The sequence below is a fragment of the Zasmidium cellare genome (genome assembly GCF_010093935.1).
Source record: "Zasmidium cellare ATCC 36951 unplaced genomic scaffold M409scaffold_1, whole genome shotgun sequence".
Lineage (NCBI taxonomy): Eukaryota > Fungi > Ascomycota > Dothideomycetes > Mycosphaerellales > Mycosphaerellaceae > Zasmidium > Zasmidium cellare.
Window position 1 is genome coordinate 1,435,300 of NW_022986945.1, and position 27,800 is coordinate 1,463,099.

Sequence of the window (27,800 nt, forward strand, 5' to 3'; positions counted from 1 at the left end):
GTTTGCAGCATCCTCGGCTGGAAACTAGACATGATGCCCAACGGCCGGGTCAAAGCGACGTCGATCCTCTACCCAAGCCTCATCAACAACGGCGAAGAAGAGGAGAACAGCATCATCTTCGACGGTGAGCAAGGGACGATGAAAGTCAGCGGTGGACCTCAGAGCGTATTCGCGAACGAGATCAGACACATGATTGACTTTTGGGTGGATGGTCGGAATGAGATCCCGTGCTTCTTGGCGGCGTGCACGTTGGAGTTCTACGATCGGACGACGAGGGCACAGAATATGTAGAGGTAATGACCATGTGAAGGTAGCCGCGAGGCCTTTCGATTCTTGCTCTCTCTCTGTGAGGAGCTATCCTGCCCTTTTCTTGGGTATCATCGTCATCATCATCCTGCTGTCGTTGCTTCTCGTCCTGATGCATCTCCTGTGCTGTGGTCCATTCTCCATGATGTCGTGTCGTGTCGTGTTGTTCGTCTCTCATCTCTCATCTCATGCTCTCCAATTCTTTCATCTGCGTCTCCATCTCTCATGCCGTGCTGTCCGCATCTGTCGCATCGCTCTCCGTCTCTCCCTCCGAACTCGTCGCATTGCTCTCCGTCTCTCTGTTGCTGTCCATGCAGCTGACATCGAACTCGATCTCTCCGTCCTTGATGATCTTGGCGAGAGCCTCGCTGTAGTGCTGCTTGACGGTCTTGCTTGGGTCTCGCTCGTGCTCGTCTCTGGCCGCCATTGCGAGACGCTTGAGGGCATTCTCGACGTCTTCTTTCGCGAGCGCAGACCAGGTTGACATCTCGGGATACAGATCCGTGGCTTGGTCGGCGGTGGTGCGTGCGGGGATGTCTGTCTAATCAGTCTCTGCTCATGGGGTCTTGCTCTCCTGCTCGCTGCCGCCACCTCTGTGATAGAAAAGAGGAAAGGTCTTACCAGCCGGCGCACTGACGGCGCTCTGCGCTCCCACATTGGCAGCAGCAGACGGACCGACAGTCATGGCGCCCAGCGCCGCAGACAATGCCGCAGCGTTGGGGATTTGGTTTGCCAGCGTGCCGGCGATCGTGTTGGCGGGAGCCCCGGGGGGCGAGACAGTGCTTCCCTCGCTGGGCGGCGAGGTCTCCGCGGTGGAGGGGACGGTGGAGCGCGAGTCTATCATTGTTAGTTTCGCTCAATCCCCAGAGATACATGTCTGTCCATACCGCTGGGTGTCTGTGCCATTGTTGGAAACTTTCTTTGGCACGGGGATGTTGTTGGGGAAAGGAAGTTGTGCTTGCTGTTTGCTGGAATTTAAGCCGGTGGCCTTCAGGGGCAGGTGAGCTTTTGTCCGTGCGACAATAGTAGCGGCTCTGTGTGAATTGTTTGTGCGGGTTAACTTACGGGTTAATTTGGCGAGTGAATGGAGCGGCCGGCTCTCGGCATTCACATGTGAACTTCCCGATTAGGAAGTTATATTTCTTCACACGTAGACCTTGTGCATAGGGCTGTGTTAGCGGCCCCGAATGGGTTCTGAAGCTTTTAGTAACTTCAAAAGTAAAGACCCAAGTAATGCCTAAAGTAAATGGTTAACTGATAGCTGAAGTAAATGGACAAGTGACGTTTAAAGTAAAGGGACAAGTTATCGCTAAAGTAAAGGGACAAGTAACAGCAAGAGTGAAGAGTAAAGTAACAGCTAGAGTGAAGGGTAAAGTAACGACTCAAGTGAAGGATGAAATGACGGCTAGAGTAAAGGGTAAAGTAACGGCTGGAAAGAAGGATAAAGTAACGGCTGGAGTGAAGGATATCAAGGACGAGGTAACTGCTGGAGTAAGAAATGGAGTGAAAGCTGGAGTGAAAGATCAAGTAAAGGGTAGAGTGGAAGATCAGGTGATAGCTGGAGTAGGGTCAACTGATAGCTTCAATGATATGCCAACTAGTAGTTAAAATGAAGGGCCAATTCAGTAATGGCTGAAGTGAAGGCTTGACTTACGGCCGGAGTAAGTGAAGCACTTCTCATGAACTTCCCAACTGGGAAGTTGCGACTTCATTGAAGAAGGCCTGTCACGTGCTGCTTTCTTTAGCCGGTTTCTCCATCCCATACTTCTTACGACAGAAGAAGGTGGCATGCACAGTCCCAATAGCGTGGTCGAGCTCATTCCTATAGGGATGACCGGGCGGTTTGAGAAGACAGGAGATTCGGGGCATCGCTTTGGCGGGCGAGTCAATCGTACAGTTTCCACGATGTGAGGCTCCTCATCCTAGTAATCCCCATGTCCCAACAGCCTGCAAACACCGCATACTGGTCTTCGATGCCATGGTCGGAGAGCATGTTACGGGGATGGGTAGCCAGAAGATATGTTCCCCGTCCCGGCGATCCCCGAGTGTTCCCTCACAGCTATCCCGGTTCTAATAGCGCAGAACATGTTCTCCATCCTCTCAATAGCAATGTGGCATGGTAGGCATAATTCCCCTGGGGATAGCTCTTCAGATAACGAGAAACCTTGGCCAAGCTGAGAGCCTTGATTATACAGCCGGACGCTTTCCACGATGGTAGACTCGTTTTCGCGATGGTTTACTTCCCCGAAATGGATATGGAGCCTCGGGGTCGACAGAGCTTGCTTTGATGTCGCACTCGGTATCAGATTTTTGGAAATGGGCCGACAACTCTGCTCGTGTTCACTATGGAGGTCTCAACCACGCCGGGCTTCGTCGATCTCGTGGCGCATTTCACGGTCGCGAGCTGAGCCTGCCGTTGGTGTCTGCTTCCCACGAGTTCCAGCTGCAAGATAGAATTTTCGATAGTATGGTCCAAGGGTATTATGTCGGATCGAATGTCCTCGGTGCTCATTCGAAAATGGACTTCCTTAGCCAGGCTGAGCTTCGTTCGACGACCTTGCAGGAGCAGTCCGTGATCGTAACTCCATATCGGAAGACGGTGTTCTAAACACAGAAGTTGACGATGGCAGATCATGCAGCCCGATTCCATGCTGCGCTGGCCCTAATTCGTGAGCAGGCGCTCTTCGTTCCCTTTGCTTCTTGCGGATCCAAGGGACCAGGTTGTAGTATCCACCACATGCGAAGATCCCAATCCAAAGAACCAGCTCTGTTCCGTATATCACAAGGCCCAGTACGTCGAGCTTTGGCTGGAACACAACAGATATGATAGATGTCAAGTCTCCAAGTGCATCGATTCCCACAAACAGGAACGAGATCCCGCGCACAGTACGATGGACGTAAATGTCCCAGTAATGCCGCAAGACGCCCAGGGCCAGGAACAGAGCCGCCAGTACGGCCATCAGAGTCACTGGCCAGTGGACATGGCGCCTCACTCCCATCCTCAAAGCATAGACCAGAGCCACCTCAATGCCGGCCATGATGGATGCAATGGGTAGGACCACCGCAAGCGAACGTGCAATGGACCACTTTTGCTCGTAATAGTAGCATTGAATCCACGTGAGAAGGCTGAGGACGGCTAGAATCTGAGGCTGGATCTGAAGTGCGATGTTGAAGTTCGAGACAATGTTGTATACGCCCTGTATATTCGTCAACGATCACTCGACCGAATTTCATTTGGTCTGCTGCACTCACCAATGGTACTCCGGCCCATGCCCAGAGCATCATCATCGTAGGTTGAAGGCCCGTGGCATTATGCCGTCTCCAATTGATAACGATTTGAGGGATGAGCTGAACGGACCAGCAGACTGCCCCAAGAGTGCCGAACGCGTTGGCAAGAGCTGGGTTATCCATCTTGCCTCTCGCTCGGATGATATCGTCAAGATGGTGGTTCCAACGAGCTCTTTAAACTGTGCTCTGGGGAAATGGAGGTTGCTCCCGAATTGAAGGCAATCGCATTGCTTCTGAACTGAGGGAAGTGGCGCACTCTCACTCACTCTCCCTACCGTATCAGCTCCCCGCGGTCCCGTAATGTCCCATGCCCCATCTGAATTAGTAGAGTCGACACACGTGATTAGCATCTGAAATTCATGTTCCAATAATGTTGTTAATAGAATCACAAGCAAAGGTAATTCACTTTTCCGGACCCTTTGACGGCACGAGCCGAGGACCCACTTCTGAATCTTGGCATCGTTGGACTTCTTTCTCCATTCAAGTCGAGTACAAATAGCGTTTCCACCTCACCACTCCACCGCCCTCGACCTACACATCGCACATGGCTCTGCGGTGACCGAACATCTTCCAGCTTCAACCACAACTACCGCAGCAACAGCGACTCCGCTGTTACTAATATCGCACACAATGGCCGACACCGCAAAGACCGAGACCAAGGCCGCCGCGCCAGCTGTCACGAAGCCAGAGCGTCCGAGTGAGGAGGAATATAAGGAGAAGTTAGGCAAGGCAGAGAAGGAACTCAAGGCTGCCGAGGAGCGCATGGTAGGTACTGTCGTTCAGTTGTCTTGCGGACATTTGCATATTGCTGCCGCTTGGCTGCATGTGATCGCGGATGCGGGATCGGGAAATTGCATATTTCTGCGGCAACAGATACTGATAGACAGAATAGAAAGCAGTCAAGGCCAAGATCGACAACGCACGCCCTCAGAACAAGGACTCTCCTGTCTCGAAGCGTCAGCAAGAACTGCGAACTGAGCTTGCCGGCATCCGCCAGCAACAGCAATCGAGCAAGTCCGGCCGCACTCAGATCCTTGACAAAATCCGCCGCCTGGATGAAAACCTCAAGTCCCGCATCACCGAGTCGAAGAATGCCCGCAGCAAGGTCCAGTTCAAGTCCGCCGATGAGGTCCAGAAGAAGATCGACGAACTCCAGAAAGATGTGGACTCTGGCAAGATGAAGCTCGTGGATGAGAAGAAGGCTTTGGCAGACATCTCCCAGTTGAACCGTCTCAAGAAGGGCTTTGCCGGATTCGACGAGTCGCAGAAGGGCATCGACGAGACAAAGGCACAGATCGCCGAGTTGAAGAAGCAGCTCGAGGATCCAGAGCAAAAGGCGCTGTCAGACCGTTATTCCAAGATCCAGGAAGAACTCGACTCCATCAAGGCTGAGCAGGACGGCGCCTTCAAGAGCCTCAACACTTTGCGCGACGAGCGGACGAAGCTTCACGAGGACCAACAAAAGAAGTGGGCTGCTGTCAAGGAAATCAAGGATGCATACTTCGAGCAACGCCGCGCTGCCATCGCATACGAACGTGAAGCCAAGCGTGTGCGCGAAGAGAAGAGACGGGCTGAGAACGACGCTTACTTCCGCGGCAAGAGGCAAGAGGCAGCCAAGTCGAAGCTCGAGGATGCAAGCGCCCCAGCATACCAGGACGAGATCCGCACGACCCAGGCCCTCCTTGCCCACTTGGACCCATCTTCTGTCGGCAAGCAAGAAGCGTCTGGCCCTGGCAAATTCGCAGCTACCGCATCACGAACCGTCGACGCATCTGGCATCAAGGGAACTGCTTTGAAGAAGAAGGGTGACGAAGAGGAGAACTACTTCATTGGTGGTGGAGGCAAGAAGAAGAAGGGCAGGGACCAGAGAGATTCTGCCGCCAACGGAACTTCATCGCCTGCGCCAGAGGGCGGCAAGTTCAACCTCGACCTCGGAACTATTGACAGCCTCGCCAAGATTGGCGTCGACCCGCCTATGTCCCAAGCTGATGTGCCGACCGTGGTTGAGAAGCTGAAGGAGAAGCTCGATTTCTGGAAGAAGGACCAAGAACGCGCCACTAAGGAGGTGAGTCGTTCAATTACAGACGAGACAGGTTGAAAGGATGCTAACAGTTGAAACAGAACGTCCAAAAGGCTCAGGCCGAAATCGACCGTCTCGAAGCCGAAGCCGCCAACGCGGATAACAAGGCCGCATCTAGCGAAACCGCCCGCAAACCCGCCACCGAAAAGCAGCAAGTCAACGGATCCGCCTCCGCTGGCGCCGAGCTCGAACAGGAGAAAGACGCCGCCGCCGACGTCTCCGAGGACCTGAAGAAGGCCACCATCGAGGACAAGGAGGCCCCAGAGCCCACTACCGCTTAGACGGCACTCGCCTCATCATCATCACCACCATCATCAAAAGGTTGCATCTTGGGAGGTACGGCTTTCACAAAAATTGATACTGGGTGCTTTTGTGCTTCCTTTTCCTTCTTACTCGATGCATTTTGGACAAACGATCAAGGTCCAACAGTCAGAGTCTGTTTCGAATAGTGCAGCGTTCTTGAAAGCAGCAGCAGTAGTAGCAGCAGAATTATCAAGAATGGAAACCTACTCATCATTCGCGTGAGAAGGTTAGTTATACTTTACTCTTTCTGAATTTTCGATCATGAGCTATTTCCACATGCACTCTTTCAACGACCTCCGATGAACGCCCCCGCTGTACAGTGTCCCAGCACCCTTGACTCCCCCTCCTTTTGCACATAATACAGAGCGAACACAACCCCTTACAAAGCCTTCACACTCTTGAAAAACGAATTCCCCAACAACGCCTCATTCCCCTGCACCAACTCCCTCATCCTCTCCACCTGCATCTCTTTACTCAAACCCTCCCTCTTCACCTCCTCCTTCCACTGCACCAAAACCTCCTTGAGCAGCCGACTCCCCTCCTCCACCTCCTCGCTACTCGCCTGCACATTCATCTCTTCGTGCTTGCCAGAGAAATCCTCCAACTCATCCGCTTTGCGTTTCGCCATATTGATGACTTTGGAAGGGAAGCGCACGAGCTCCGCGACGTGGATGCCGAAGGACTGGTCGCTGATGCCCGGGACGACTTTGTAGAGGAGGGTGACTTCGCGGCGGCGGGGATTGTTGGAGGCGTCGCCGTTGGTCATGGCGGCGTCGCCTTCCGAGTCGCCGATGTGTGCCACAACGTGGAGGTTCTGGACTTGAGGGTATGTGTCGACGAGAGCGGTGAGTTCGTGGAAGTGCGTGGCGAAGAGGGCGAAGGCGCCGATTTCTTTGATGATGTGTTCGGAGATGGCCCAGGCGAGGCCGAAGCCGTCGTAGGTGCTTGTGCCGCGGCCGAGTTCGTCGATGATGACGAGGGATTCTCGCGTGGCCGTTTTGAGGATGTTGGCGGTTTCGAGCATTTCGGCCATGAAGGTGCTGACGCCTTTGAGTTGGCTGTCGCTGGCGCCGACTCGGGCAAGGATGCAGTCGAAGAGAGTGAGCTCTGCTTCTGAGCAGGGGACGAAGCAGCCAATCTGTGCCATGAGGGCTATGACTCCTATTTGGCGGATGTAGGTCGATTTGCCGCCCATGTTCGGCCCTGTGATGATGAGGAATTCGGATTCATCGCGGGTGAGTGAGACGTCGTTGGTGATGAATTGGACATCGTCCTGCATCTCCATGCACGGGTGCCGGGCCTCCTTCAAAATCGTGCTTCCAGTTCCTCGAGGATTCATCTTGGGCTTAACGTAGGCGGTAGGGGCGTGAACAGAGACGTGAGCGAAGCTGACTATCACATCGAGATGAGCAAGCACACCGGCGAGCTTCTCAATGACGGGGCAATATGATGCCGCAACGTTGACGACTTCATTGACAAGTCCGCTTTGTGTTCGATTGTAGTTTTCTGACAGCTGGTCAAACTCGCGTCTCATCTCCGTCAGCTTGCTCGTAGTGAAGTAGACGCCGTTTTTCTGGGTCGAAATCTCTGGATACGCCTTGTTGTTGCGGATGACAGAAGCTTCGTTCCGTGTCAAGCGAAAACACCAGCCGTACGTCTTGTGGTGCTCGAGAAGCAGCTTCTTCTCAGTGTCCTGGTTCAGATCCATACCAACACGTTGGTGTTCCTTGTCGATGTTGTAGCGAAGGCTCTCGATCTTCTTTCGAATGATTCTCAGCGTGTCGTCAAATTCTGACTTGATGATGAATTCATGGTTGTCCATAGCATCCAGATCGACAGTGGATTCGACCATTTCTTGAAGTTTCATGAAACTGGTTGAATACTCCTGCAGCTTGTGCGTATACTCTGAGTCCAGAGCGTCTTTGTATGTCTCATCCATAACGCCCTCAAAGGTCCCAATGAAGTCAGGCAAGCGGATGGCAACCTGATAAGCTTTGACGACGTCTTCCAGATTCGCCTTCTTGCGTTGGAACTTCTTTGCCAGGCGGTAAAGGTCCGGTATCGAGCGGAGGTGGTCCTCTTGCAGCGTCTGTCGAAGTTCAGTATCGTTGACAAAAGCCTCAACAAGCTGCTGCCTCTTCTCAATCTCCTCGAGATTCATCAAGGGCTGCTTCAGCCATTGAGCCAGAAGTCTGCTGCCGACGGGTGTCTTGCAGTGGTTCAACAGACCGTACAGGTTCATCGTCTTAGAGCCATCCTTTGGTCCAGGCATGAGATTGAGTGCTTTCAGAGCAGACGAGTCCAGCTTCATGTACTGGCTCAGATCATGCTGATACAAAGCAAACTGGCCAAAGTTGCTCTGATCAGACATGATGCCCAAATACTTGATCAGGGCAGCAGCAGACCCCATGGCCAGTTTGAGATCCGTCTGGGGCAACTGACTCGCCGCTTTCTCGTCTTTCAAAAGTCTCTCCAGGTCCTGCTCGATATCTCTACTTCCGAAATCACCAGCCGGCCGCTCCGACACAGCACAGTTGCAATTATCAGCGATCGTGCGAAGCTTGTTAAGCTCAGCGTCCTTCTTCGAAATGTCTGTCTGTATCAAGCACTCCTTCACGCCCAGCTGAATGATGAGAGACTCGAAATTCGAGTAGATGTCGTTGTCCACGAATTCGGTGACGCCCAGTTCTCGCACACTAGCATCCGCAAAGCAGACACCCACGTTCCGCGCTTCGTTCGCCCTCGATGAGACCTTGACAGCCAGAATGATAGGCGCCGACTCAACATGCCCGCCCAAGTCATCTTCAATATCCTGAAGATTCCCCGGCGACGCCTGCTTCGCCAATTTCCACTGATTCCTCGCATTCGACTGCATGACCTCGACGCGCTTCCCCAATCTGAAAATCGCCTCTCTCAGGAATGTGCGGAAGACAGTGACGGTCATGGTCACGGAGTCGAGCCCCGGATTTCTTCCCAAGGTCTTGAGCACGGAGGTCGTCCGGTACTGGACATTGGCGATGAACTTGGCATCTTCTCCGTGCGCGGACATGAAGTCGCCGCGGTCGAAGATGCGTATGGTGTCATTGGGCTTGTTCTTCTCGAGGTCGTTGTAGGCCCGGACGAAACCTGGCTCGTCGTCGACCTTGAGCTCCGGGCGGGAGGCCATCTTTTCTTGTGTATTCTGATAATCCGAAGTTCGATTCTAGTAGTCCATGTGCCGTGAACGTGGTGTTGCAATGTCAAAGAAGTCGAGTTACTCTCTCATCATCAAGAAGCAAGTGCGGTCACGAAACGCGTCTCTCACGCGTAAAGTGGCAACCCTGGCAGAACTCTAAACTGTGTCAAAAATCGACCACAGCATCGACTTCTGTCAATTCCGCAACCACCCCCCGAAAAGTGCATATCGGCCGCCAACATGAACAAGGACACGAGCTGAAATGGGCGGCGAACGGCTGCCTGTCTTGCGGAATCGCTTATGCAAGAAACAGAGATTAGTGCAACGACGCCTTTCTATTTCCATCTCTATGTCCAGAATCCCATTTCTCCTCCTCTTCCTTATCCTTCTCCTTGGCCTCACTTCCTGGCCACATATATCTCCTCAAAAATACAGAACAGAACCCCCAAAATCACCTCCTCCCAAAGCAAACCCCTCCCCAACAATGCCCTCCCCAACAATGCCCACCCCCACCATCACAATCACCCCCGTCCTCCACCCCACCGAAACACCCACCTACATCACCACCTTCGCCAGCGCCTTCACACCCCCCTCAGCCGACATGCTCATGCCCCTAATCTACCCAACCGGCCTCCAAGACCCTCAAGTGCAAGCCCACCTCCTCGCAACCTTCGATGCCCCCTCCAAAACGAACCTTCTCTACCTCGCCAGAGACGCGGAGACGGGCGCGGTGCTGGGATGTTCGGGGTGGGAGGTATTCGAAGCTGATGCTGAAGGGGAGGGGGATGTCGAGGTTGAAGTGGCGAAGACCCTCGCCGCCGCAGAAGCGCATCCAGCACCACCCGAACTAAACAGAAACAACCCCCTCCGCCGCGCCGCAATCTCAGCCATGGTCCGGTCTCGCTCCTCCCTCCCGAAACCCTTTGTCGAACTCACCATCCTCGCCGTGAACCCGGAGCAGCAAGGGAAAGGGGTCGGGTCGGCGCTGTTGAGGGATGGGCTGAACTGGGTGGATGAGATGAAAATTCCCGCGTTTGTGGTGTCGAGCGGGCAGGGGAGGGCGTTGTACGAACGGTACGGGTTTGGGGAGGTGTGGGATTTTGGGTTGGATGCGAGGGAGTTTGGGGGCGAGAGGGAGGGACGGCATTGGTGTATGTGGAGGAAGGCGAGGGAGTGAAGGAAGGAAAAGGGGAGGAGTCTTGTCCAAGCTTTGATATATGTGGTGGTCTGTCGTTCTTTCGTACTTATCCAATTCCTCCAATCGCCCCAGACAAATGCTCTGATTCGTTCATCAAACAACCCCAACCCTCTCCTCCATCCTCCTCGAATAACAATCCGCCATCGCCCTAATCAACGCCTCGCAAACCGCCCGCCCCCTCTGCAAAGACCCCTCATCGCTCTCAGCCGGAACATGAAAGAACAGCACCGGCCTCGACGAATCCCTCCCACCCTCCATCTCACCACTCTTCCTTCCAAAATACGCCAGCGAATTGAAATAGATATAATCGCACAAATACCTCCCCGCGTCCTCACTCGGTCGGATATCCGCGTGCGCACCCGGCTGGCCCTCCGGAATCGCGAGGATATTCGTTTGCCAGTTCAGGAGCACGGATTCAAAGTCGAGAGACGTCGTCATCGTTTCCGGACAATCCCCAAACGTGATTTTCCCTTCTTCCGGAGACGGCATGTTTCCATCGAGGTCCTTATTCTTGATGTATCCATCTCGATGTCCATACCGTTCGGCACAGTAGAACTTCCGTCCTGATGCCATGCCGATGTGCAGGACCAGGTCTACCATTCCGGCATACGCATCGTGAAGCTTCGGTACAAGTTCACGGACGCCGTCATAGACCACTCGGATGGGCGTGCCGTACGAGATGATCCGGACAGCCGACTCGTGTGGCGATGTTGCCGGTAAGTAGTCTGGCAGCAGTCTTGTGATCTCGTACGAAGGATTCACCGGGTATTTCTCCTGAAAAGGACCAAAGCCGGTCACCAGGATGGTGAGTTCTTTCTTGTTGTCGTCATTCTGGATGGACCCCATCGAAATGGAATGTCTGGCTTGTCCTGTTGTCTGATAGTGTCTGCTGATGTCGAGTTCATGAAGAGCACAGCGGGTCAAAAGGCTGCTGTTCGGCTTTGTGAATGACCCCGTTCTCTACAGGAACATGTCGTGGGTAGCAAGGAGATGAGTTGCATTATTTCACGTCATGAGTTTGGCCCTTGGTCCAGCGGTCCATCTGCAGGTCCACCGATTAGCCGGCCCGTAGGCCGAGGATCTTGATTGAATTTGATTGGGCAGATACGCGATCTTAATCATTAGATCGATTGGCCTTTTCCGGTGCCGTGGTATTGCAAACAGTAGGCGTGTGAAGATACCGTGAGAGACTGATGCTCTTCTTCAACTCCCCACTCTTACCTCCGCAGCCTTCCGAAGTCGATTCATCAGTGCAGCCGCAATATCGCCTTCGTCCTCGTCGATTCCTTCCACGAAGATGGCATCGACGTCTTTCCTGTCCAGATCTCGTAGAGCCGAGAATATCCCTCGTGCAATGTCTGCCGTATCTGGACCGAGATTAAGATCTAGGATCTGTAGTTTCACTCCCTCCAGATCGACGTCGTGGGTTGTGGTTTCGGACTTGGCTCTCCTGGAAGCCTGCGCGCTTTGCAGCATTCCTGCGAATCCTGGGATATGGTCGTGGTGGACGCCGTTAGTCATGTTCGTTGGATGTCGTGAGGTGTCGTTCGAGATGAGTGGTGTAGCACTCGGATCGATCCTCCAGTTCCTCGTCCGAATGACCCCAACTCTCAACCTTTCTCCAGCTTGACTTCTCAAATCCTTAAGCGAAGGCGCATCCTGTCCCGGCTCAAACAACACAACCGTAGCCTTAGGCGAATAATGCCGATACTTCATCCCAGGCGCCTTCGGTTGACTGCCACTCTCCGCCATATTCTTATACCCAATCTGCGTACCCTCCCAACCAGGACACGATCGAATCTGTTCCAGACTAACACCTCCCGGCCTCAGTATAAGCGGAGGCTCAGACAACCCATCAACAACCGTACTCTCAACCCCAACATCGCAAGGCCCACCATCCAGAATCGTCTCTATTCTCCCATCCAGATCGAATGCCACATGCTCCGCGGCCGTAGGAGAAGGCTTCGTCGACGCATTCGCCGACGGCGCCGCGACAGGTACATCCGCCGTCTTTATCAACGCCAACGCAAGGACATGTCGTGGGATCCTCGCGCCGAAAGTCTTCAATCCCGCCGTGACCTCCGGCGCGAGGGGCGAATTTGATGGATTCGGGAGCAGAATTGTCAATGGTCCAGGCCAGAACTTCGAGATCAAAGGTCTGTAAATCCGCGGTATGGGATCTTCTTCTTCTTCTTGACTCCCATTCGATGCATTCCCACCTTCAGTCTCACGACCCCTCAGTAATGCCCTCAATTGCCTCAGACTCGCAAAATGCACAATCAGCGGATTATCAGCAGGTCTGTGCTTAGCTTTATAAATCCCCTTGACAGCATCGCTCCTCGAGGCATCCGCGCCTAGGCCATAGACCGTCTCTGTAGGAAATGCTACAGGTACGTCTGAAGTCCTGAGCTTCTCGGCTGCATCCTTGAGGTGTCGCGCGTCTTGTGAGTCGAGTGATAATTCGATGTCGAGTTCGTCGAGAATGTCGTCTGGTAATGGGGTCGCTATTACTTTGCCGAGTTTGCTGGCGTCAACTGGTAGCGTTCGGGTCTCCATGGTCGCGGTAAGAAGGGACTTGCATCTGCGAGTGAAGACTGATTGCCGTGTATTTAGAATTAGTCGGTCGAACAGTCCATGCAATCTCATCAATATCTTGCCGAAAAATATGATGATTGTTGAGAAGCAGCAGCGGCGGCAAGAATTTCGAAGACTGAGTCAAAAGTCTCGAAACTTTAAACTCACGCTAAAGCGCGTTGTCACGCCCCAAACACACCTCAAGACTTCACATGTGATGAGAAGCAAACAAGATCAGACAAAGCACTGCTATTCTGTATGGGTATATCTCTCAAGAAACAGCATCTCCTAAAATTTGATCCCAGCCCACTCTTTCCTGTCCACATTCACCCCAACGCCTACCAAATGCTCTTCCATGCAACGCTGAACAACTCTCATTACAACGCTCGATGATCCACAAAGAAAGCCAAATTCAAATATCACTCCTCTTCATGGACGCCACTTGGGCTTGCCGTCGTCAGCAGCAGTGTTGTCCATCCTGCTTGTCGCCCGCGGAGGCAGCATACTACTCCTCCTGCCGCCGCCGAGAGAACTAGGGGGTCTCTTGTGGTGGGCGGGCGTCTCGGTATCCGCATCGTTCCCATCCGTGAACTTCGGCGGTACCGGCATCATGCTGCTTCTTCTACCACTGGCGAAACGGGAAGCTGTTCGCAAAGCCGGTGCTGACTGCTTGTGTGCTAAAGGCCTCGATTTTGACGGTGTACCTGACGGCACAGGCAGTGATGATTTTCTGCTAGTGCCCATGACTGAAGTCGGTCGAGGGATCGAGGATGGAGGATTCGGTTCACTGACGATGCGTGGGACTGGTGTTCGGTTCACGGGCGTATCGCTCAATTTCGACGTCGCTCGAAGGAAGTTGGTTTTGGGCGTCACTGGAGTCTTCGCGTACGGCGATGGCTCGTAAGCCGACAGTGGGCGATAGTCGCGAGATTGCGCCTTTGCGAGACTGACCCATCGAGACTTGTTGCTCGGCAGTTCAGGCTCAGGCCTGCTGGGCCACATCGCTTGTTTCGACGGCGTGGGTATCGATGACGGCGAGGATTTGGGGCTGGGTGAGTGAAGGTTGGATATCGAGGCCTTGGGAAGTAAGCTCCTTCGAGGTAGTGAGCTTGATAGGGCCCGATTCTTGGGATTGGTGCTGCTGCTCCTTGTCTTGATGTTTGTGAGAGGTGTTGGCGTTCTGGACCCGAAGCTGCCTTTCCTACTTCCCACTATGCTGCTGGCAGGGGAGCTTCCTGGTGTGTCAACCATGCTGCTTCCCAGAGATCGTTCGCTGGATATGACTGTCGAGACCGAGTCCCGCAAATGCTGATCGCGCCGCTCGCAATTCAGTTCCTCAATGACCCGATCCATATCAGCCATCTCGAGCTGGAGGGAAGTCCATCGACGCTTCATGTCACTCTGCAACCGCAATATTTCACCATTGACGGTAAGCCGGTCCATCACGCCACGGTCGATGATCGCGAGCACGCGCTCGATGGCAGGTCCGTAATGTCTCTTCTTCTGCTCATAGTTCTCCACTTTGTTAGTCACCGAAGACGGGTTGGTCTGCTGCTCATTGGAGTCGATGGCGTCCTTCAGCTTTTGGAAACTTCGAGTGATCGACTCGCACATCTTCATTGCTTGTCGTCCAGCATTCCGAAAGACCAGTATCCATCTATCCTCTCCCAATTCTCGCCTCAGTGACTCGCCGTCGGCTTCTAGCTTCTTCCATTGGCCCTCCAGTTGCTCCCGCCGTTGCTCCAGATCTACGCTCGCGCTCGGAAAGATAACATTCCCCCGAACGTGAAATGCGGTAAGTCGGATAGGGAGGAAGTCCAGCGAGGCTCTCAAAGGTTGCATCCGTGCGAAGAGTGCTAGCAGGCTGCCATTCTCCTTGTCGGCCACAGGTGGAGGTGTCCGTAGTGGTGACTCGACCGATTGTGTTGATAAGCTGAGGCGATTGGCGAGCGTAGGTTTTGCTCTTCCAGGTTGCTCTTCTATAATCGTCTCGAGCTCGCTGATGTCTATGCTGTCTCTGGATGTAAGCAAACTCTCCGCCCCTTGGTGACGCTTCTCCTCCATTTCAAATACCAGTCGGTTCAGAGCCTCCACCTCTTGGGCAATCTCTCCTAGAACTTTGTTCCATAGCTCTTCCCACTCCATTGCGATCTCAACCTGCTCTTTCACACCTTTAAGTGTATCTTTGATCTTCTTCCAGCTTGCAATGATCGTCTCCATCTGCCCCACGCTGCTCTTGATCTCGTCTGCGGATAGCAACGCAACGTCGTCTCGTGTCTGAAGTCGCTCGATCGATAGGATGTACACCTCGATGAGTTGTTGAAACCGGTTAATAGCCTGATCCACATCCTCAATGCCCTCCCTACCACCAGCTGCAGCCCACTCAACATCATCCTCGGCATTCAACCCCTCCAGCACATCCGATGCCTTGCTGATCCAGAGTCGAATCTGCTCAGACGCATCTGACAGTGCCTTGGCAGCCTCAGTTGCCGTGGGCATGGAAGATATCCTCTTGGCCAGGGAGTCGGCATCGGGCAGTCGCATGGCAGTCAGCTGCGCCAATTGGCCTGTAAAACTTGCTCGCCCCAGTGTATGGATCGAGCCTGCTCGTGACAGGCTCGGGAAAAATCCATCCTCATTGACGCTGTCCACGCTCATGTTGCGGCTGTGCCAGTTGGGCGGGAAGTCCATCCTGCCAGGCGAGGCTCCGTTTGGGTTCGTGCGAGGTGTAGTCGGGGTCGAGCTGCTATTCTGTCGTATCCGAGGTTGTTTGGGTCCTGGACTCAGTGTTTCCTTGGTATGCAAGTGCAATCGCGTCTTGCCAATATCCGGCATGCGATACTTGTGGTTGTCCTGCAATTCGTCGCGGTCGTCCTCGGTATCGGAGGGGACCAGATTGTCGCTAATGTCTATGATCGAAGAGACGTCGCTCTCCAGCATGGAAGCCTCATTGTCCGTGAGCACAGGGCCACCGCTAAGTCGGACGCCGCCCGCTGGCATTCCTGAGACTCTCACGGGCGGACCTGTCCAGGTTGTCCCCCTCCGCTGGACCTCGATGACGGCCCCTTCCCGCTGCAATCGCTCGAGCTCCGCGAGCTGCTCGTCCGGGATACGGCCAATGCTCTGTTTGCGACGGGCCTCTGCGTCCTTGCGACGTCTCTGTTCCTCGAGGCGTCGCAAACGCAGCTCGAGTCCGGGTGCCAGTCGCTTGGCGGGCCTCGGGGAGGAGGAGGACGGCGTGGTTGTCTCTGCCGATGAGCGAACCCAGTCTGCGAAATTTGGTAGCGGGACGGTATAGACGGGCTCCGCTGCGATATTGTTGGAGGCGTGGGCGCGGTGGGACGGGGAGTGACGAGTGTGGTAGGGGTCGGCGGGCATATGCTGGTTGTCGTGGAGTGGGAGAGCTGCCATTGCGAGTCAGTCCCGCACTATTTACTCGACAAACGCGTCTGCCTTGCACAACAAACAACCACCACGTCGACCGACTCAAGGGATCGCCTGCTGCATATAACATCCAGGCCCGACTTACACCGTACGTGGCTGTTGTGTCATCCACACGACATTCGCTCTCCTCCGCCTTGGGGCCAGACAATCCACACCGCGAGGCGTGTAACAACGGGTGACAGCTCTGAGCTTCTCCGCCACTGATTGCTCTCGACGCGTTGTCAGACGCTGTTCCTGAGGGTTTCCTGCAGGCTCGAAGCGCGTCCAGGACGGCCACCAAGCTGCTTTCTGGACGCCCGTTTCACCTCGCCGTCCGCTAGCCGTCACTGTGCGCCAGTCGACAGGGATGCGCTGGCGGGCGTGATCGGGTATCAGCCGGGAATCCGATCTCACGATGGGCAATACATAAATAGACGTCTTAAACGGCAATGCAGTGCAGTTTGATCGAGTGAGCATCACCAACAACCACCAAACCTTGACAGTGAGGACAATAATCACTCGACGATTCAATGAACTGAATTTACATGGCAGAGGGCCGAAAGCTAACAGCAAAAGTGTCCTAGAAACACATCCACTCAACAACAGGGCTCTCACAGGGTATCATTCAAAACAGACAATTTGTGGTGGGGGGTTTCGGCCGTCACACATCCTCTCTCTTTCTCAAGCAGCTTCTTCTGCTACTTTCGCTTCATCGGGTTTCTGTTCCTCTTCTTTGCCTTCCTCGGGCACTTCAACCCTCAATTCAGGCGCTCGTTTGCGTTCCTGGCTTTGCGCTTCTTGCCTCCATTCTTCCGTCAACTCAGTTCGCACACCTTGACACCAGATCAAGATGGCGTCGTCGAACTTCTTCCAAGCGTCATCCTTGCCGTTGACGATGTCAAGTGCCGGTATTGTGATGGCTACATCCCATCGCAGTTCCGCAGCTTTCGCCCAATATCTCAGATTGTCCGCCATGCGATACGGCTTAGCAACGTCGGTGTGCCAATCTTTGATCTCGTGGAACTTCCGTTTTGAGCGAGCGACCAGGGCGTTGTGCAGCTTCACCAAGCGCTGTCCGTCTTGCAGAGCTTTCAAGAATTCGTTCGGTAGCGTCTGATCCTCACTCGCCTCTGGCCACTGCGGCAATACCGGCTCACTTCCATCGAACGACTTCATGAACAACCATTCGCGTTCCCGCTCCCGGCCAGTCCAGTCGCCTTCTCTCCAGATCCACGATTCGCGCTCGGCAGCTTCTTGCTGTTCCTGCACTTCTTCCGTCTTGATCAACTTGTCGATGCTTTCAATCCAGATGATGATGGCGGTCAATTCATCCAACCGAACTCCTCCACGAAAGTTGCGACTTGCCATTCGCTTCAGGATATCCAAGACTTGGTAGAGATCCGATCGAATGTCTTTCTCCGACTTGAGGGCGTACAGCTTCTGCGGGTTGTTGTGTGCGGTGTAGTAGTTCTTCGCCGCTCGAATAGCCAGGGTGATGATATCCAAGAGATGCAATCCCTGGATCTCGTAAAAGGCACTGTCCTCGGTGTTGTTCTGGGCGTGCTCCGGCTTTTGCGATTCCTCAAGGACCTTGCATGCATCTTGCAATGCTTCCTTGAGTTCCCTCCTGAGAACCGGCATGTCTGGCAAAGGCTCTGTGAACTCTGGCTTCACCTTGTATGTGCTGACGGTTGGTGGCAGCATGATTGGATCGGATGGATCAACCCAGGAATCACCGTTGAGATGCATCTCTGTCGGGCTCTCAACGACACTGTGGTCGGCACCAGAATCCGAGATGGCATACGAAGATGTGCTGTCATGCAACGAGAGTGACCCAATGTTGAACTCATCGAGAGAGCTGCCCGTGAGTGCTGGTTGTACGTTCTCCTTGTCACCAGTGGAGCTCTTCTTGCGCTGCTCTTTCGCCAATTGTGCACCCTTGCCATCCAACAGTCCCGTCCTTGCAAAGTAGTACTGCATATGAGCAATGCTCCCCAAGCTCATCACACTGTCTCTATTGCGTGCAGACTCGGCGAATGCTGTCCCTTGCGGACGCATGTAGCCTCTTCTTCGCACAACGGTTGCTGCGCCATCGGAGAGTCGCGAGTTTCTAGACCGCGTCGAGAGTGTCGAGCCGGTGCTGGAAGGTGTGGAGACTGAACGATCCAGTATGAGTTGCGGGACTGCATCGAGGGCGAGTGAAGGTGTTATGCTCGGGGATGGAGAGCCGGCCCTCTGCTCGGGCGAGGTGATGGCGCTGGCAGGCGGGCTCGGCGTGATGTCTGCCATTTGAGAGACCTCGTCGTCGCGAAATGGCAAGCCGCCTTCTCGTAAAGACAGTGGCACAGAGGTGTTCTGAAGCGTGGTGGTCGCAGGGATGAGCTGGCAGCCCCCTGAGGTCGGCTTCCGGGTCCTGGGGTTGTTTGCTTGTGACAGCGCTGCCTGACTCGCGCGACTATGTCCAACGACTGCCCAGTCCTAGCAATTGTGGTGATTAGAAGTGTCCCCAGTGTTGTTGTTGATGTTGTCAGTGTTGTTTGGGACGGCAGCGGTGCGGCGGCGGGCCAGGCCTGGCGAGTCGAGGTGTTTGGTGTTGAAAGGGGCGGTAAACTCAACGTCGGCCGTTAATGATTGCCCCAGGGAAACCAAAAAAGTCTGGACACGCGCCAGGGTCGCGTCAATCTCCAGAGCGGGCCGAGATGATCGCGAACCGGACACACGACCTCACAAGATCTCAGCATCGACAGTTTCCATCGACTTCATCTCATCATCAATATCGAAGGCAGACTCTTTGACATTCTTATAGAGCAGTATTCTGACTCTCCTTGCTTCCTGCATGACGTGGATGGAAAGCCAATCCAACTCACTTCTCCTGAACCCTCGCACTCAAAACAAGACCTGATCTGCCGGAACGCCGCACCCTGAGGACGTGCTGAAAGTCTTTTGTCCATCAGAGACTTCGCGTGTCTGCACTCCTGCACCTTCGCATGCTCAGCTTGGCCGGCAGCGGGACAGACTGTATTCTTCTGAAGTTGCGGACAAGGAAGAATCCATCATCAAAGAGTGCTCGTCCACAGACTGCCGCAGTGTAAGCAGCGTCTATGCCCCAAGCTCACCATATGCAGGATCAGGCACCGCATCTACGAATGTCACCACGACCACACAACACGGGCATGACCCAATGCAGCACATGGCCATCCTGCCGCGATCAAAGCACTGCAAGACGGACTTTACGGCAGTCCAGCAGTCCTACACAATTCTATTATTCACAAATAGGGCACCTTTGGCTAGCTTTGCGAAGAACTATGAATACGACTTCATCATCATACCTTAGTCCCTCAGCTGAAATGCGTAGGAGCTTGTATAAAAGTGGCGTTCTTGTTGTTTTTCCAGGACGGAAATCATTCGTTGCTCACCTTTGTTTTAGGTCGTATTCACAATCATGGCTTCCATCACCAGCACTCTTCTCACATCTTGGCTCTTCTTTCAGCAATCACTCGCAGTGACAAACCCCTCTGGTTTCGTCCTCTCTGGCGGATTTGCAGACCCACGCACAACCTACTGGCAAGGCGTCTATTACGGATTCGCAACGTACAAGCAGGACAGAGGCACTGAACCAAATGTGCACATTCCTGTTGCCACTTCGAGATCCTTCTCTTCTGGTTGGGAGTACAGCTCGGCTGTCGTCCTGCCCAACGGCCCTCCCTGGCCTACAACAAATCCTTATGTCTGGGATCCAATGCTGCATGTTTACAATGCCAGCCACTACGTCCTTTACTACGCAGCTCAGTCAAAGGTCAATGGCCCGAATGGCGAGATTAGGCACTGTATCGGTACCGCGACATCGACTACCGTCTTGGGCACATACACCCCAGCAACAGATGCTCTCATGTGCGGCGCAGCCCAAGGTGTGCAGTACATTGCTTCCTACCCATTCACATACAAGGGGACCCCATACATCCTCTGGAAACGCCAAACCTCCGTCCAAGACTCGCAAATCCAGGTCACCCAGCTAAGCGCAGACGGCCTGAGTCTCGTCGGCAGCACGACCACGCTCCTCGCAGGCAACAACGGCGACTACACCGTGGAAGGCGGCGCTATGATCCTCAACCCAGAAGCCGACAACCACCCCATCCTCCTCTACGTAACCGGCAACTTCGAAAACACAACCTACCAAATCGAGTACGCCGTCGCTCCAACAAACGCTCTCATCCCTCCGAGCGGCAAGCAATACGTGCCCAATTCCAAACCACTGATTGCTACGGGTACCCTCAATGGACAGGCGGTGTATGGGCCGGGCGGTCCGTGTTTCCCGCGACCTTATGAGGTGCAGACGATGATGACGTTCATGTCTGATCCGAATGGGGAGGATAGTAATGGGATTGATGCGAGTTATATCAATCGGACGATGAGGACGGCGAATATTACTTTTGGGGCGGATAATACGCTGAAGATTGTTTAGAGAGCAGTCGAGGAAGAGAATTAACTCGCTGTCTCTTTCGCCGTGACTATGTCGACGCACAATTGACATGCCTGTTGGCACTACTGTCTTGTGTGACGCATCAAAATGTGTTGCCACTCAACCTCCATTTCTTATCCGTCTGCACCTCGTCCCGCCACGAAGACTTCTTCGCTCCATTCTCAATGCATGCACAACATGCCAACCGATCGCCGACCCCTTCATGTGTTCTCCAGCATCAACTGCTCGCAAAAAACCATATGCAAGACGCTCACCTCAACCGCGTCCTCCCGCAACCCCAGTCCCCCAAAGCCAAACATCTCCCAGAGTCTACTCTTATCAGGTACTCCTCCAGCAGTGACGGGCGACAGCACAAACTTCTTGACCAGCTTGACGTACTTCGGACCCAGTCCCCGCAACCAGGCCCTCGCAACAACCACATCATCGTGAGAATCCCAATCCTCCAATCGGTCAGACGCCACGAGGACCGTCAGATTCCTCAAGAAGACAGGCATCGCCTCGGCGCGAACTTGTCGGGACGCATGCAGCAATGCCGGGAATCCCACGCGGGGGTCTGGGCCGGCTGTCTGGTAGGGTCCCGAGCCCGTCGCGCGGTAGCATCCTCTTCGCTTCAGGGGGTAGCGGGACTCGTCCAAGACGGCGTGGTAGGTGCCTTGGTCGGTGGGTGCGAAGGAGAGGTCGTAGATGTAGGTGCGGAGTTCAGCTGGGAGGGAGAAGAAGCTGGAGCGGGCTTTGCTTGCGGTGATTTGTGGCTTGCTGTTGCGTTGGTCGTTAGTGCTGCGACTCGAGTGGGACTCGGTCGGACGACTTACGCTTCTTCGACCTTCTGCTGCAGTGCTGTAAGAGTCGCCTCGACCGCCTCATTCATGAGTGATGTCCTCATGAAGGGAAACTGATAGCGAAGGTCCTCCGTGAGAGATGTGCGAGTGTCTGCGAGGAGCGCCTTCGAGGACTTGGTGTCGTCGTCGTCATCCATGATTCTGTAGACGGACGTGCTATTTGTCGCGTGGTTTGAGGTGAGATCATACTGGCGAGTGGTAGATAAAGGCTCCAGCGGCGACGGCGGCGGAAAGCGGGAAGCAAACTAGTGACTAAGCCTCTAGCGTGTGCCAAGAATCACATGTATTCACCTGCCTGCGAGGCAGCAATCTCTAATCATAATGCATAGCCGTAATTAAACAGACTTCGAATCATTCCTTTTTAAGTCTTGTTTCATCAATGCAATTGCAAACAATGTGTCACAGCTGCTTTCGATGTCATACAGTATCGAACTACCTCTAGTGCACAAACTGCTACTAGGAACGGCGGTACCCCACTGGAGGTAGTCAATGGTCCGTCTCAGCAACGCCATCTTGACGCATACATGCACTCCTATAGCAGGTCCTCCTTAGCGAGCTACTCTAGTAATCCGTACCTCATCCGTACGCGACTTCCACCCGACCTTCAAGCTGGATCCGAAAGTAGTCGGAAAAGAAAGACCCATCGCCTCTTTCCGCATCCCGAGTTCGCTGAATCCCAAATCCTCCAGTATCTCCCCGTTGGTCCCTCGCAGTTCGAGGCTGAGAGGAGTCTCTCGTCGACGTCCGAACTGAAGCGCGTCCACGAATGTAGTAAACTTCTTGATCATCTTTGCGTGCTCCTTGCCAAGGCCTGCGATCCAGGTCATGGAAAGCGGAGCTTGGTCCTTCTCGCATCGCGCTGTAGACACTTCTGATCCATTCAGGTACAGTGCCGCAAGCACCCTCACACATAGGCTGCTCAGAAAGATGGGCATGGCCTCGTTGCGGATCTGCCGCGAGGCATGCAGAAATTTCGGGAAGGCGAAGTCGGCGATGACAGCGTTTTTGGCCTTCTTACCCACGTTCTTCGGCTCCTTGAACGTCACAGTCGGGTTCGAGTCGCTTGCGGGGAAGACCAGGTTATAGATGTCATTGCGGATCTCAGGTGGCAGGGAGAAGAAGCCGCTCTTGGATTTACTTGCTCTCATCTGTGGTTTGCTGCGACGTCCCGTGTTAGCTTGTAAGATCGTCGAAAGCATGTCGACTGCGAGAACTCACGCTTGCTCAAGTCCATTCGCAATCTCCTGGACGGCACGATTGACAGTCCGATCGACATCCATCAGATCCATGTGGGGGAAGTCCTTGCGGAGGCCGTCGGTGAGGAGGTTGCGTGCATGGGCGGCAAATGCCTTTGCAGCCGCGGTATCGCCTTCCATGTTGTCGCCCATGTTGACGAAGAAGAGGGTTGTGAAGAGTTGTGAAGAGTTGTGAAGAGTTGTGAAGAGTTGTGAAGAATTGTGAAGAGTTGTGAAGAGTTGTGAAGAGTTGTGAAGAGTTGTGAAGAGTTGTGAAGAGTTGTGAAGGCCTGTGGATTTGTTGTCGAGGTCGTGGAAGAGTTGTGTGCAAGAAAGAGAGATGACGTGTCAAAAGTGGCGCTTTTAACTCGGAAGCCGCCGACCTTCACATGTCCAGCACAGCACATGTGAGTGGACTTGCATGTGCTGGCTCACCCTGCCTTGCGGGCACGTGATGGGTTGATTCGAGCTTGGAATGGCCCGGAGGACAGGCATGGAGTGAGGGTTCGATGAATAGAGGAAAGGGTGTGGGTCGTTCGTTATGTCGACGCTGAAAGATGTGCAAACATCGCGGAAAAGTCTTGATGCCTTTCAATAGTACTACTTCGGTCTCGTAGTCTCAGCCCTTCCTGCGCCTTATGGAGAGTAGAGAGATGGTATAATCTAGGACAAGTCGCTCGAACGCCACAGCATCAACAAAACTCAAAGGAAAGACAGAGCTTCAAAACTGATCTCAAAGCTTCCCAATAACCTCCTCGCGGTCCCATCCCGTTGGCTTCTGGTGCTTCAGATCTTTGCCAGGATGCGGTTGCGACTCGTCCTTGTATTTCGAGACGTAGGGGTTGGGGTCGTTGTTCTGATCGAGGTTGCCCAACGTGTGGTTGACTTCTCGGTGCTTCGATTCATCGGCACGAATGTAGAGGAGCAGGTCTCGCATCGTCCGCTTGCCTTCGGGCATGTTCCAGTACTTGATGGCGATGTCGGGCGCTTGCATCTTCTCCCACATGGGGAGACGACCGGCATCGATGTCTTCGATCTCGCGGGTGTAGGTGAGTACGGCTTCTTCTTCGAGGTAGCCAACGAAGCGGTGACAGGTTCGTGGAGACACGATGTAGGCCAGGAAGAAGGCGTTGAAGAAGACACCTTGGGCGCCTGGTCGGATGTGTTAGCTTGCAGATAGTTGGGCAAAATGTCTTGAGGACTTACCGAGCACCATCAACCGCATGAACCATCCAGGTTCCGCCATCTTCAAGAACGTAAGAAGATGCATGCGCTCGTTGTACGACTCCTCCAGCAGACTCTCCATCCAGCCATTATCTCGCTTCATCTTCCTCATACTGTGCAAATGCCTCAGCATACCCGCCACGATTCCGGGCACGCCTGCGACAGATTCCAAGAAGATATTCCGAATCATGTACCTCCGCTCCGTCATCTTGCCGTTGCCATGGCGGTAGCCTGAGGCGAGATCTAGACCAAACCGCAGTGTCCGCACGAATGCCACGGCCACCTTGTCGGACATGGACTTGGCTTCTCGGTGTGCGATCTCCACCTGCTTCATCTGCTCTTCCGTGTAGACAGGATGAGGCCATGCTGGCGGCGTCTCTCTAATGGCAGGCGTATCTTTGGCAGGAAAGAATTCTTTCCAGTTAGAAGGCTTGGTGGTGCTGAACTGGCGGGCGGCCCATTGCTGCTGCAAGCCCACGAAGGCGGGTCTGGAGAAGGTCACCGCACCGGAGCCATTGAGGACCTTGAGGACCTGAGCAGCGGACTGCTTCGGTAGGATGTTGCTTGTACTGAGTGTTCTCGTGCAATTCATGGGTGTCGACGATCGATCGGATGTTGCGTGACGATGTCGATTCGAGGTCGGTGGTGGTGTGATGTGTAGGTAGGTGGATTGATCCTGCAGTGATGTCTTGTGGTTCTTTCTTTGTTGTCTGGAGAGCAGAGGAAAGAACCGGACAATGGGGACTGAGGCTAACACGGGCTTTATATGAAAGCGGACAGACACATGAAAATGCGAAAAACTTCAGCTTACTCTTAGTTTGGCTCATGCCTCAGCCCTCTGTTCAGCCATGGAGACGCGGCAGCGCGAGTTTGCGGAACGTGGATGGTTCGTAAACAGTCGAAACCAAACAGTCACAACAGCGAGCTTCAGGGCTGACGTCCAAGGATGTTCAGCAAGCCTCCCGACACAGCCAATCGGAACCCCTGAAATTGGCCGGTCCAAGCCCTTGCCTATCCGTTTTGTCCCTGTTTGTCAGCGCTGTGGCTGCTTGCATGGCGTCTGCTTTTGCTCCTTCGAGCTCTCTGCTTCGACAACCATCTCAACCTACTCGGATGACTACGCAGCTACCCATGTGCCTTACTGTGCAGTTGCATCAACATCAAAAATCCTCGCCTTCTACGCGACGTAACACTCAAAGGAACGGATTGAGAGGAGCGCACGTGACGCTCCGATCCATCGCGAGAACGGGATACTTCGGATTCTGGGCAGTCATGCGCCACTTCCAAGACATTTCTTCTCCATCGACGAGAATTTTGAGGCTCTGCTCGATCCCATGTGCTTAGGGCTGAGGTAGGGGTACGTCTTGCAGGGCGTGTCATCTCGCTGTGCCATACCTCAAACATGGACTATCTTTGGCAGTCTTCAAGTTGGACCCGGGAATAAGGCGTCCATTGGCACGACTCATTTCTCTCATTCCTGCTCATATGCCATCACTATCGTCATCTTCATCTCCTTATCCTGCACTTACATGGTCAGCTCGTCGGTCTTGGCCATCATTGAAAGGCCTTTCAACTTACTGTTCGAATTTCGACTCGCCCTCCTTGGTGTCGACATCTTTCTGGTCGACTTTGCTGACTTTGGCATGCGTTGGACCCATATTCAAATGCTGCACGAATTTGTCCAGCGAGCTCTCAGAGCCTTGAGCCTCACCAATGACCTCGTCGTCTCTCAGAACTCCGTTGCCGAAAACAGGGGAAGAAACATACAGAGCCATCATCTGCGTTCTTGCAGAAGCCCGTGACATTGAGTCCGTTTGCTTTGTCCATCGACCAGGCTCGAAAGTTGACGCCCTGGACGACGCCCTCGACTTTGAAGGAGATCGATATCGAGGTCAGCGGCTTAGAGTGACTGGATCCAGGGCTGGGTAACTTACTCTCTTCGACATCTTGGAGGCTGTTGTTGAGAATGATCGCATTCAATTCAGGCTGATGGATCTCCTGGATCTGCTCTTGCAAATTGCTTTTGACAAGATTGTTCTATTCTTCTTCGATCTCATGTGCTTGTGAAAAGGGCTAACGAGTGACGTCATCACGATCACAGGAAAGAAAGTCCCCGTCCGCTTCGACTTCACTTCCTCCTCGAGCTCCCAATTCAAAATCCTACATACATGGAGCAGCCTTTCACAACAACAATCTCGACCGAAGGATATGCTCCGTCTGGTTGATTCATTAGTTATCTTCATCTACATCTTCCATGGCATCAATCCGCTCTGAAGCTAGAAGCGGCTGTCCACGCGTGCCAAACCTTGGCTTTTGCACAGCACACCTTCCTTCCACACATGACTGATGTTAAAAGTGTCATCGATGTCTTTGCATGGATTACCCTTGACCAGAAGACAGTCGCCTCTTCTTCCAGGCAGGATTCGACCTCGATCGTTGAGACCAAGACGATTTGCCGACACGCCGGTAGCCGTTCTCAGCGCTTCAACAGGGGAGAACCCACATTTCGTCACGTATAGCTGGAGTTCTAGATGAAGAGCAGGTCCAGCAGCGGTTCCATGTATATTCGGTCCGGAGTCTGTGCCGCTACGATACGTCAGAGGCCGTCCGTGAGCGATAGGTATGGGGAAAGCTTACCAAACGATATCGATGCCTTCTGATTTGAGCTTCTTAATGGTCTCATATGCATAGTCAGCTCTACATGTGGGCTGTGCAATGCTCATGCATTCACACATGACCTGCCGCAGCTGCGACGGCAACCGGGCATCGAGTGCTCGACTATCTATCCACGTCTTTGTCGTTTCCATGCCCATCATCGAACTTATTGCGACAAGCGTGGGTACCAGAAAGGCATTACTCTTCTTGTATGCTTGGACGAGGGCGTCATCGTGTGGCTTGTCAAAAAATTGGTGAGCTAATGCGCTCACACCGGCTTCTAGTACTAGCATAGTCTCGCGTAGACTTGTTGCATGTGCGAACGTCTGAAGGCCATATCGGCGAGCTTCTGCAATCACAGCTTTCTAGAGACCAATGCGCGGTTCGGGGAGGTCTTCGAGTATGAGAGCGTCTCCACTCTCTTGCATCAGCTTGATGAAACTAATCAGACTGTCTGTCAGGCGATTGATCCACTCCTGGATGCGCATACGATTTTGGAATGACTTACTCTGCGCCTTCCTTCCTATTAGCCGCAACGAATGCCCGGGCAGACTCGGGCGTCGACAACTCTGGATAATCCACAAGGCTGGCAAGCAGCACAGGATCGTCGGTCGTATGACGCACGATTGCACGAGGCCATCCGTTGGCTATGGTCGCTGCATAGAATGCACCGTAGATCTGCGGCAGCTCGGAAGAAGATTTACTCAACTCCTTCATATACTTCGCGTTGGCGGGTACATTGTGCATGTCGAGCAAAGTCGTCACACCAAACTGCAAGGCTGTCTTGGCTTCCTCCACGCCCCGGAAGACATGGACATAAGAAATCGATAAAGCCTGGTAGAAGTGTGCCCCCGTCACCGTTGATGAGAACTGTATCGTCTTCGACGTGAGTGGGTTCCTCGTCGCCGACGAATTGGATCTTGCCGTCGGCGATGTGGACCGCATGAGGGCGATCGTAAAGTTCCAGGCCGTCGAAGATACGGACATTGCTGATGAGGTAAGATACCATAGTTCGTCCTA

At 53.7% G+C, this 27,800-nt stretch overlaps 13 protein-coding genes across 13 annotated transcripts; 3 read left to right on the plus strand and 10 right to left on the minus strand.

The window, feature by feature from the left end:
* Positions 1-529: 529 nt before the first annotated feature.
* On the minus strand, positions 530-1,212 carry M409DRAFT_16203 (uncharacterized protein; the record flags this gene model as incomplete). Its single annotated transcript, XM_033803534.1, has 3 exons — positions 530-843; positions 928-1,143; positions 1,194-1,212. The coding sequence occupies 3 exons, from the start codon at positions 1,210-1,212 to the stop codon at positions 530-532; spliced, it is 549 nt and encodes a 182-aa protein (XP_033674823.1).
* A 1,622-nt stretch (positions 1,213-2,834) lies between these two features.
* On the minus strand, positions 2,835-3,717 carry M409DRAFT_16204 (uncharacterized protein; the record flags this gene model as incomplete). The annotated part of the gene is made up of 2 exons (XM_033803535.1): positions 2,835-3,503; positions 3,559-3,717. 2 exons carry the CDS (start codon positions 3,715-3,717, stop codon positions 2,835-2,837), a joined length of 828 nt encoding a protein of 275 aa, XP_033674824.1.
* Positions 3,718-4,224: 507 nt separating this feature from the next.
* On the plus strand, positions 4,225-5,955 carry M409DRAFT_48843 (uncharacterized protein; the record flags this gene model as incomplete). Its single annotated transcript, XM_033811057.1, has 3 exons — positions 4,225-4,359; positions 4,487-5,659; positions 5,716-5,955. 3 exons carry the CDS (start codon positions 4,225-4,227, stop codon positions 5,953-5,955), a joined length of 1,548 nt encoding a protein of 515 aa, XP_033674825.1.
* Positions 5,956-6,356: 401 nt separating this feature from the next.
* Positions 6,357-9,143, minus strand: M409DRAFT_48844 (uncharacterized protein; the record flags this gene model as incomplete). The annotated part of the gene is made up of 1 exon (XM_033811058.1): positions 6,357-9,143. One exon carries the CDS (start codon positions 9,141-9,143, stop codon positions 6,357-6,359), a length of 2,787 nt encoding a protein of 928 aa, XP_033674826.1.
* A 508-nt stretch (positions 9,144-9,651) lies between these two features.
* On the plus strand, positions 9,652-10,329 carry M409DRAFT_16207 (uncharacterized protein; the record flags this gene model as incomplete). The annotated part of the gene is made up of 1 exon (XM_033803536.1): positions 9,652-10,329. One exon carries the CDS (start codon positions 9,652-9,654, stop codon positions 10,327-10,329), a length of 678 nt encoding a protein of 225 aa, XP_033674827.1.
* Positions 10,330-10,443: 114 nt separating this feature from the next.
* M409DRAFT_16208 (uncharacterized protein) lies at positions 10,444-11,196 on the minus strand (the record flags this gene model as incomplete). Its single annotated transcript, XM_033803537.1, has 1 exon — positions 10,444-11,196. One exon carries the CDS (start codon positions 11,194-11,196, stop codon positions 10,444-10,446), a length of 753 nt encoding a protein of 250 aa, XP_033674828.1.
* A 357-nt stretch (positions 11,197-11,553) lies between these two features.
* On the minus strand, positions 11,554-12,906 carry M409DRAFT_16209 (uncharacterized protein; the record flags this gene model as incomplete). Its single annotated transcript, XM_033803538.1, has 1 exon — positions 11,554-12,906. One exon carries the CDS (start codon positions 12,904-12,906, stop codon positions 11,554-11,556), a length of 1,353 nt encoding a protein of 450 aa, XP_033674829.1.
* A 447-nt stretch (positions 12,907-13,353) lies between these two features.
* M409DRAFT_62149 (uncharacterized protein) lies at positions 13,354-16,335 on the minus strand (the record flags this gene model as incomplete). Its single annotated transcript, XM_033815040.1, has 2 exons — positions 13,354-16,172; positions 16,278-16,335. 2 exons carry the CDS (start codon positions 16,333-16,335, stop codon positions 13,354-13,356), a joined length of 2,877 nt encoding a protein of 958 aa, XP_033674830.1.
* Positions 16,336-17,028: 693 nt separating this feature from the next.
* M409DRAFT_62150 (uncharacterized protein) lies at positions 17,029-18,636 on the minus strand (the record flags this gene model as incomplete). Its single annotated transcript, XM_033815041.1, has 1 exon — positions 17,029-18,636. One exon carries the CDS (start codon positions 18,634-18,636, stop codon positions 17,029-17,031), a length of 1,608 nt encoding a protein of 535 aa, XP_033674831.1.
* Positions 18,637-19,789: 1,153 nt separating this feature from the next.
* Positions 19,790-20,809, plus strand: M409DRAFT_48848 (glycoside hydrolase family 43 protein; the record flags this gene model as incomplete). Its single annotated transcript, XM_033811059.1, has 1 exon — positions 19,790-20,809. One exon carries the CDS (start codon positions 19,790-19,792, stop codon positions 20,807-20,809), a length of 1,020 nt encoding a protein of 339 aa, XP_033674832.1.
* Positions 20,810-21,027: 218 nt separating this feature from the next.
* Positions 21,028-23,054, minus strand: M409DRAFT_48849 (uncharacterized protein; the record flags this gene model as incomplete). Its single annotated transcript, XM_033811060.1, has 4 exons — positions 21,028-21,583; positions 21,640-21,854; positions 22,242-22,824; positions 22,885-23,054. 4 exons carry the CDS (start codon positions 23,052-23,054, stop codon positions 21,028-21,030), a joined length of 1,524 nt encoding a protein of 507 aa, XP_033674833.1.
* A 580-nt stretch (positions 23,055-23,634) lies between these two features.
* M409DRAFT_16215 (uncharacterized protein) lies at positions 23,635-24,717 on the minus strand (the record flags this gene model as incomplete). The annotated part of the gene is made up of 2 exons (XM_033803539.1): positions 23,635-24,053; positions 24,108-24,717. 2 exons carry the CDS (start codon positions 24,715-24,717, stop codon positions 23,635-23,637), a joined length of 1,029 nt encoding a protein of 342 aa, XP_033674834.1.
* A 1,637-nt stretch (positions 24,718-26,354) lies between these two features.
* M409DRAFT_62152 (uncharacterized protein) lies at positions 26,355-27,789 on the minus strand (the record flags this gene model as incomplete). The annotated part of the gene is made up of 6 exons (XM_033815042.1): positions 26,355-26,368; positions 26,431-26,711; positions 26,763-27,141; positions 27,199-27,221; positions 27,289-27,614; positions 27,691-27,789. 6 exons carry the CDS (start codon positions 27,787-27,789, stop codon positions 26,355-26,357), a joined length of 1,122 nt encoding a protein of 373 aa, XP_033674835.1.
* Positions 27,790-27,800: the final 11 nt, after the last annotated feature.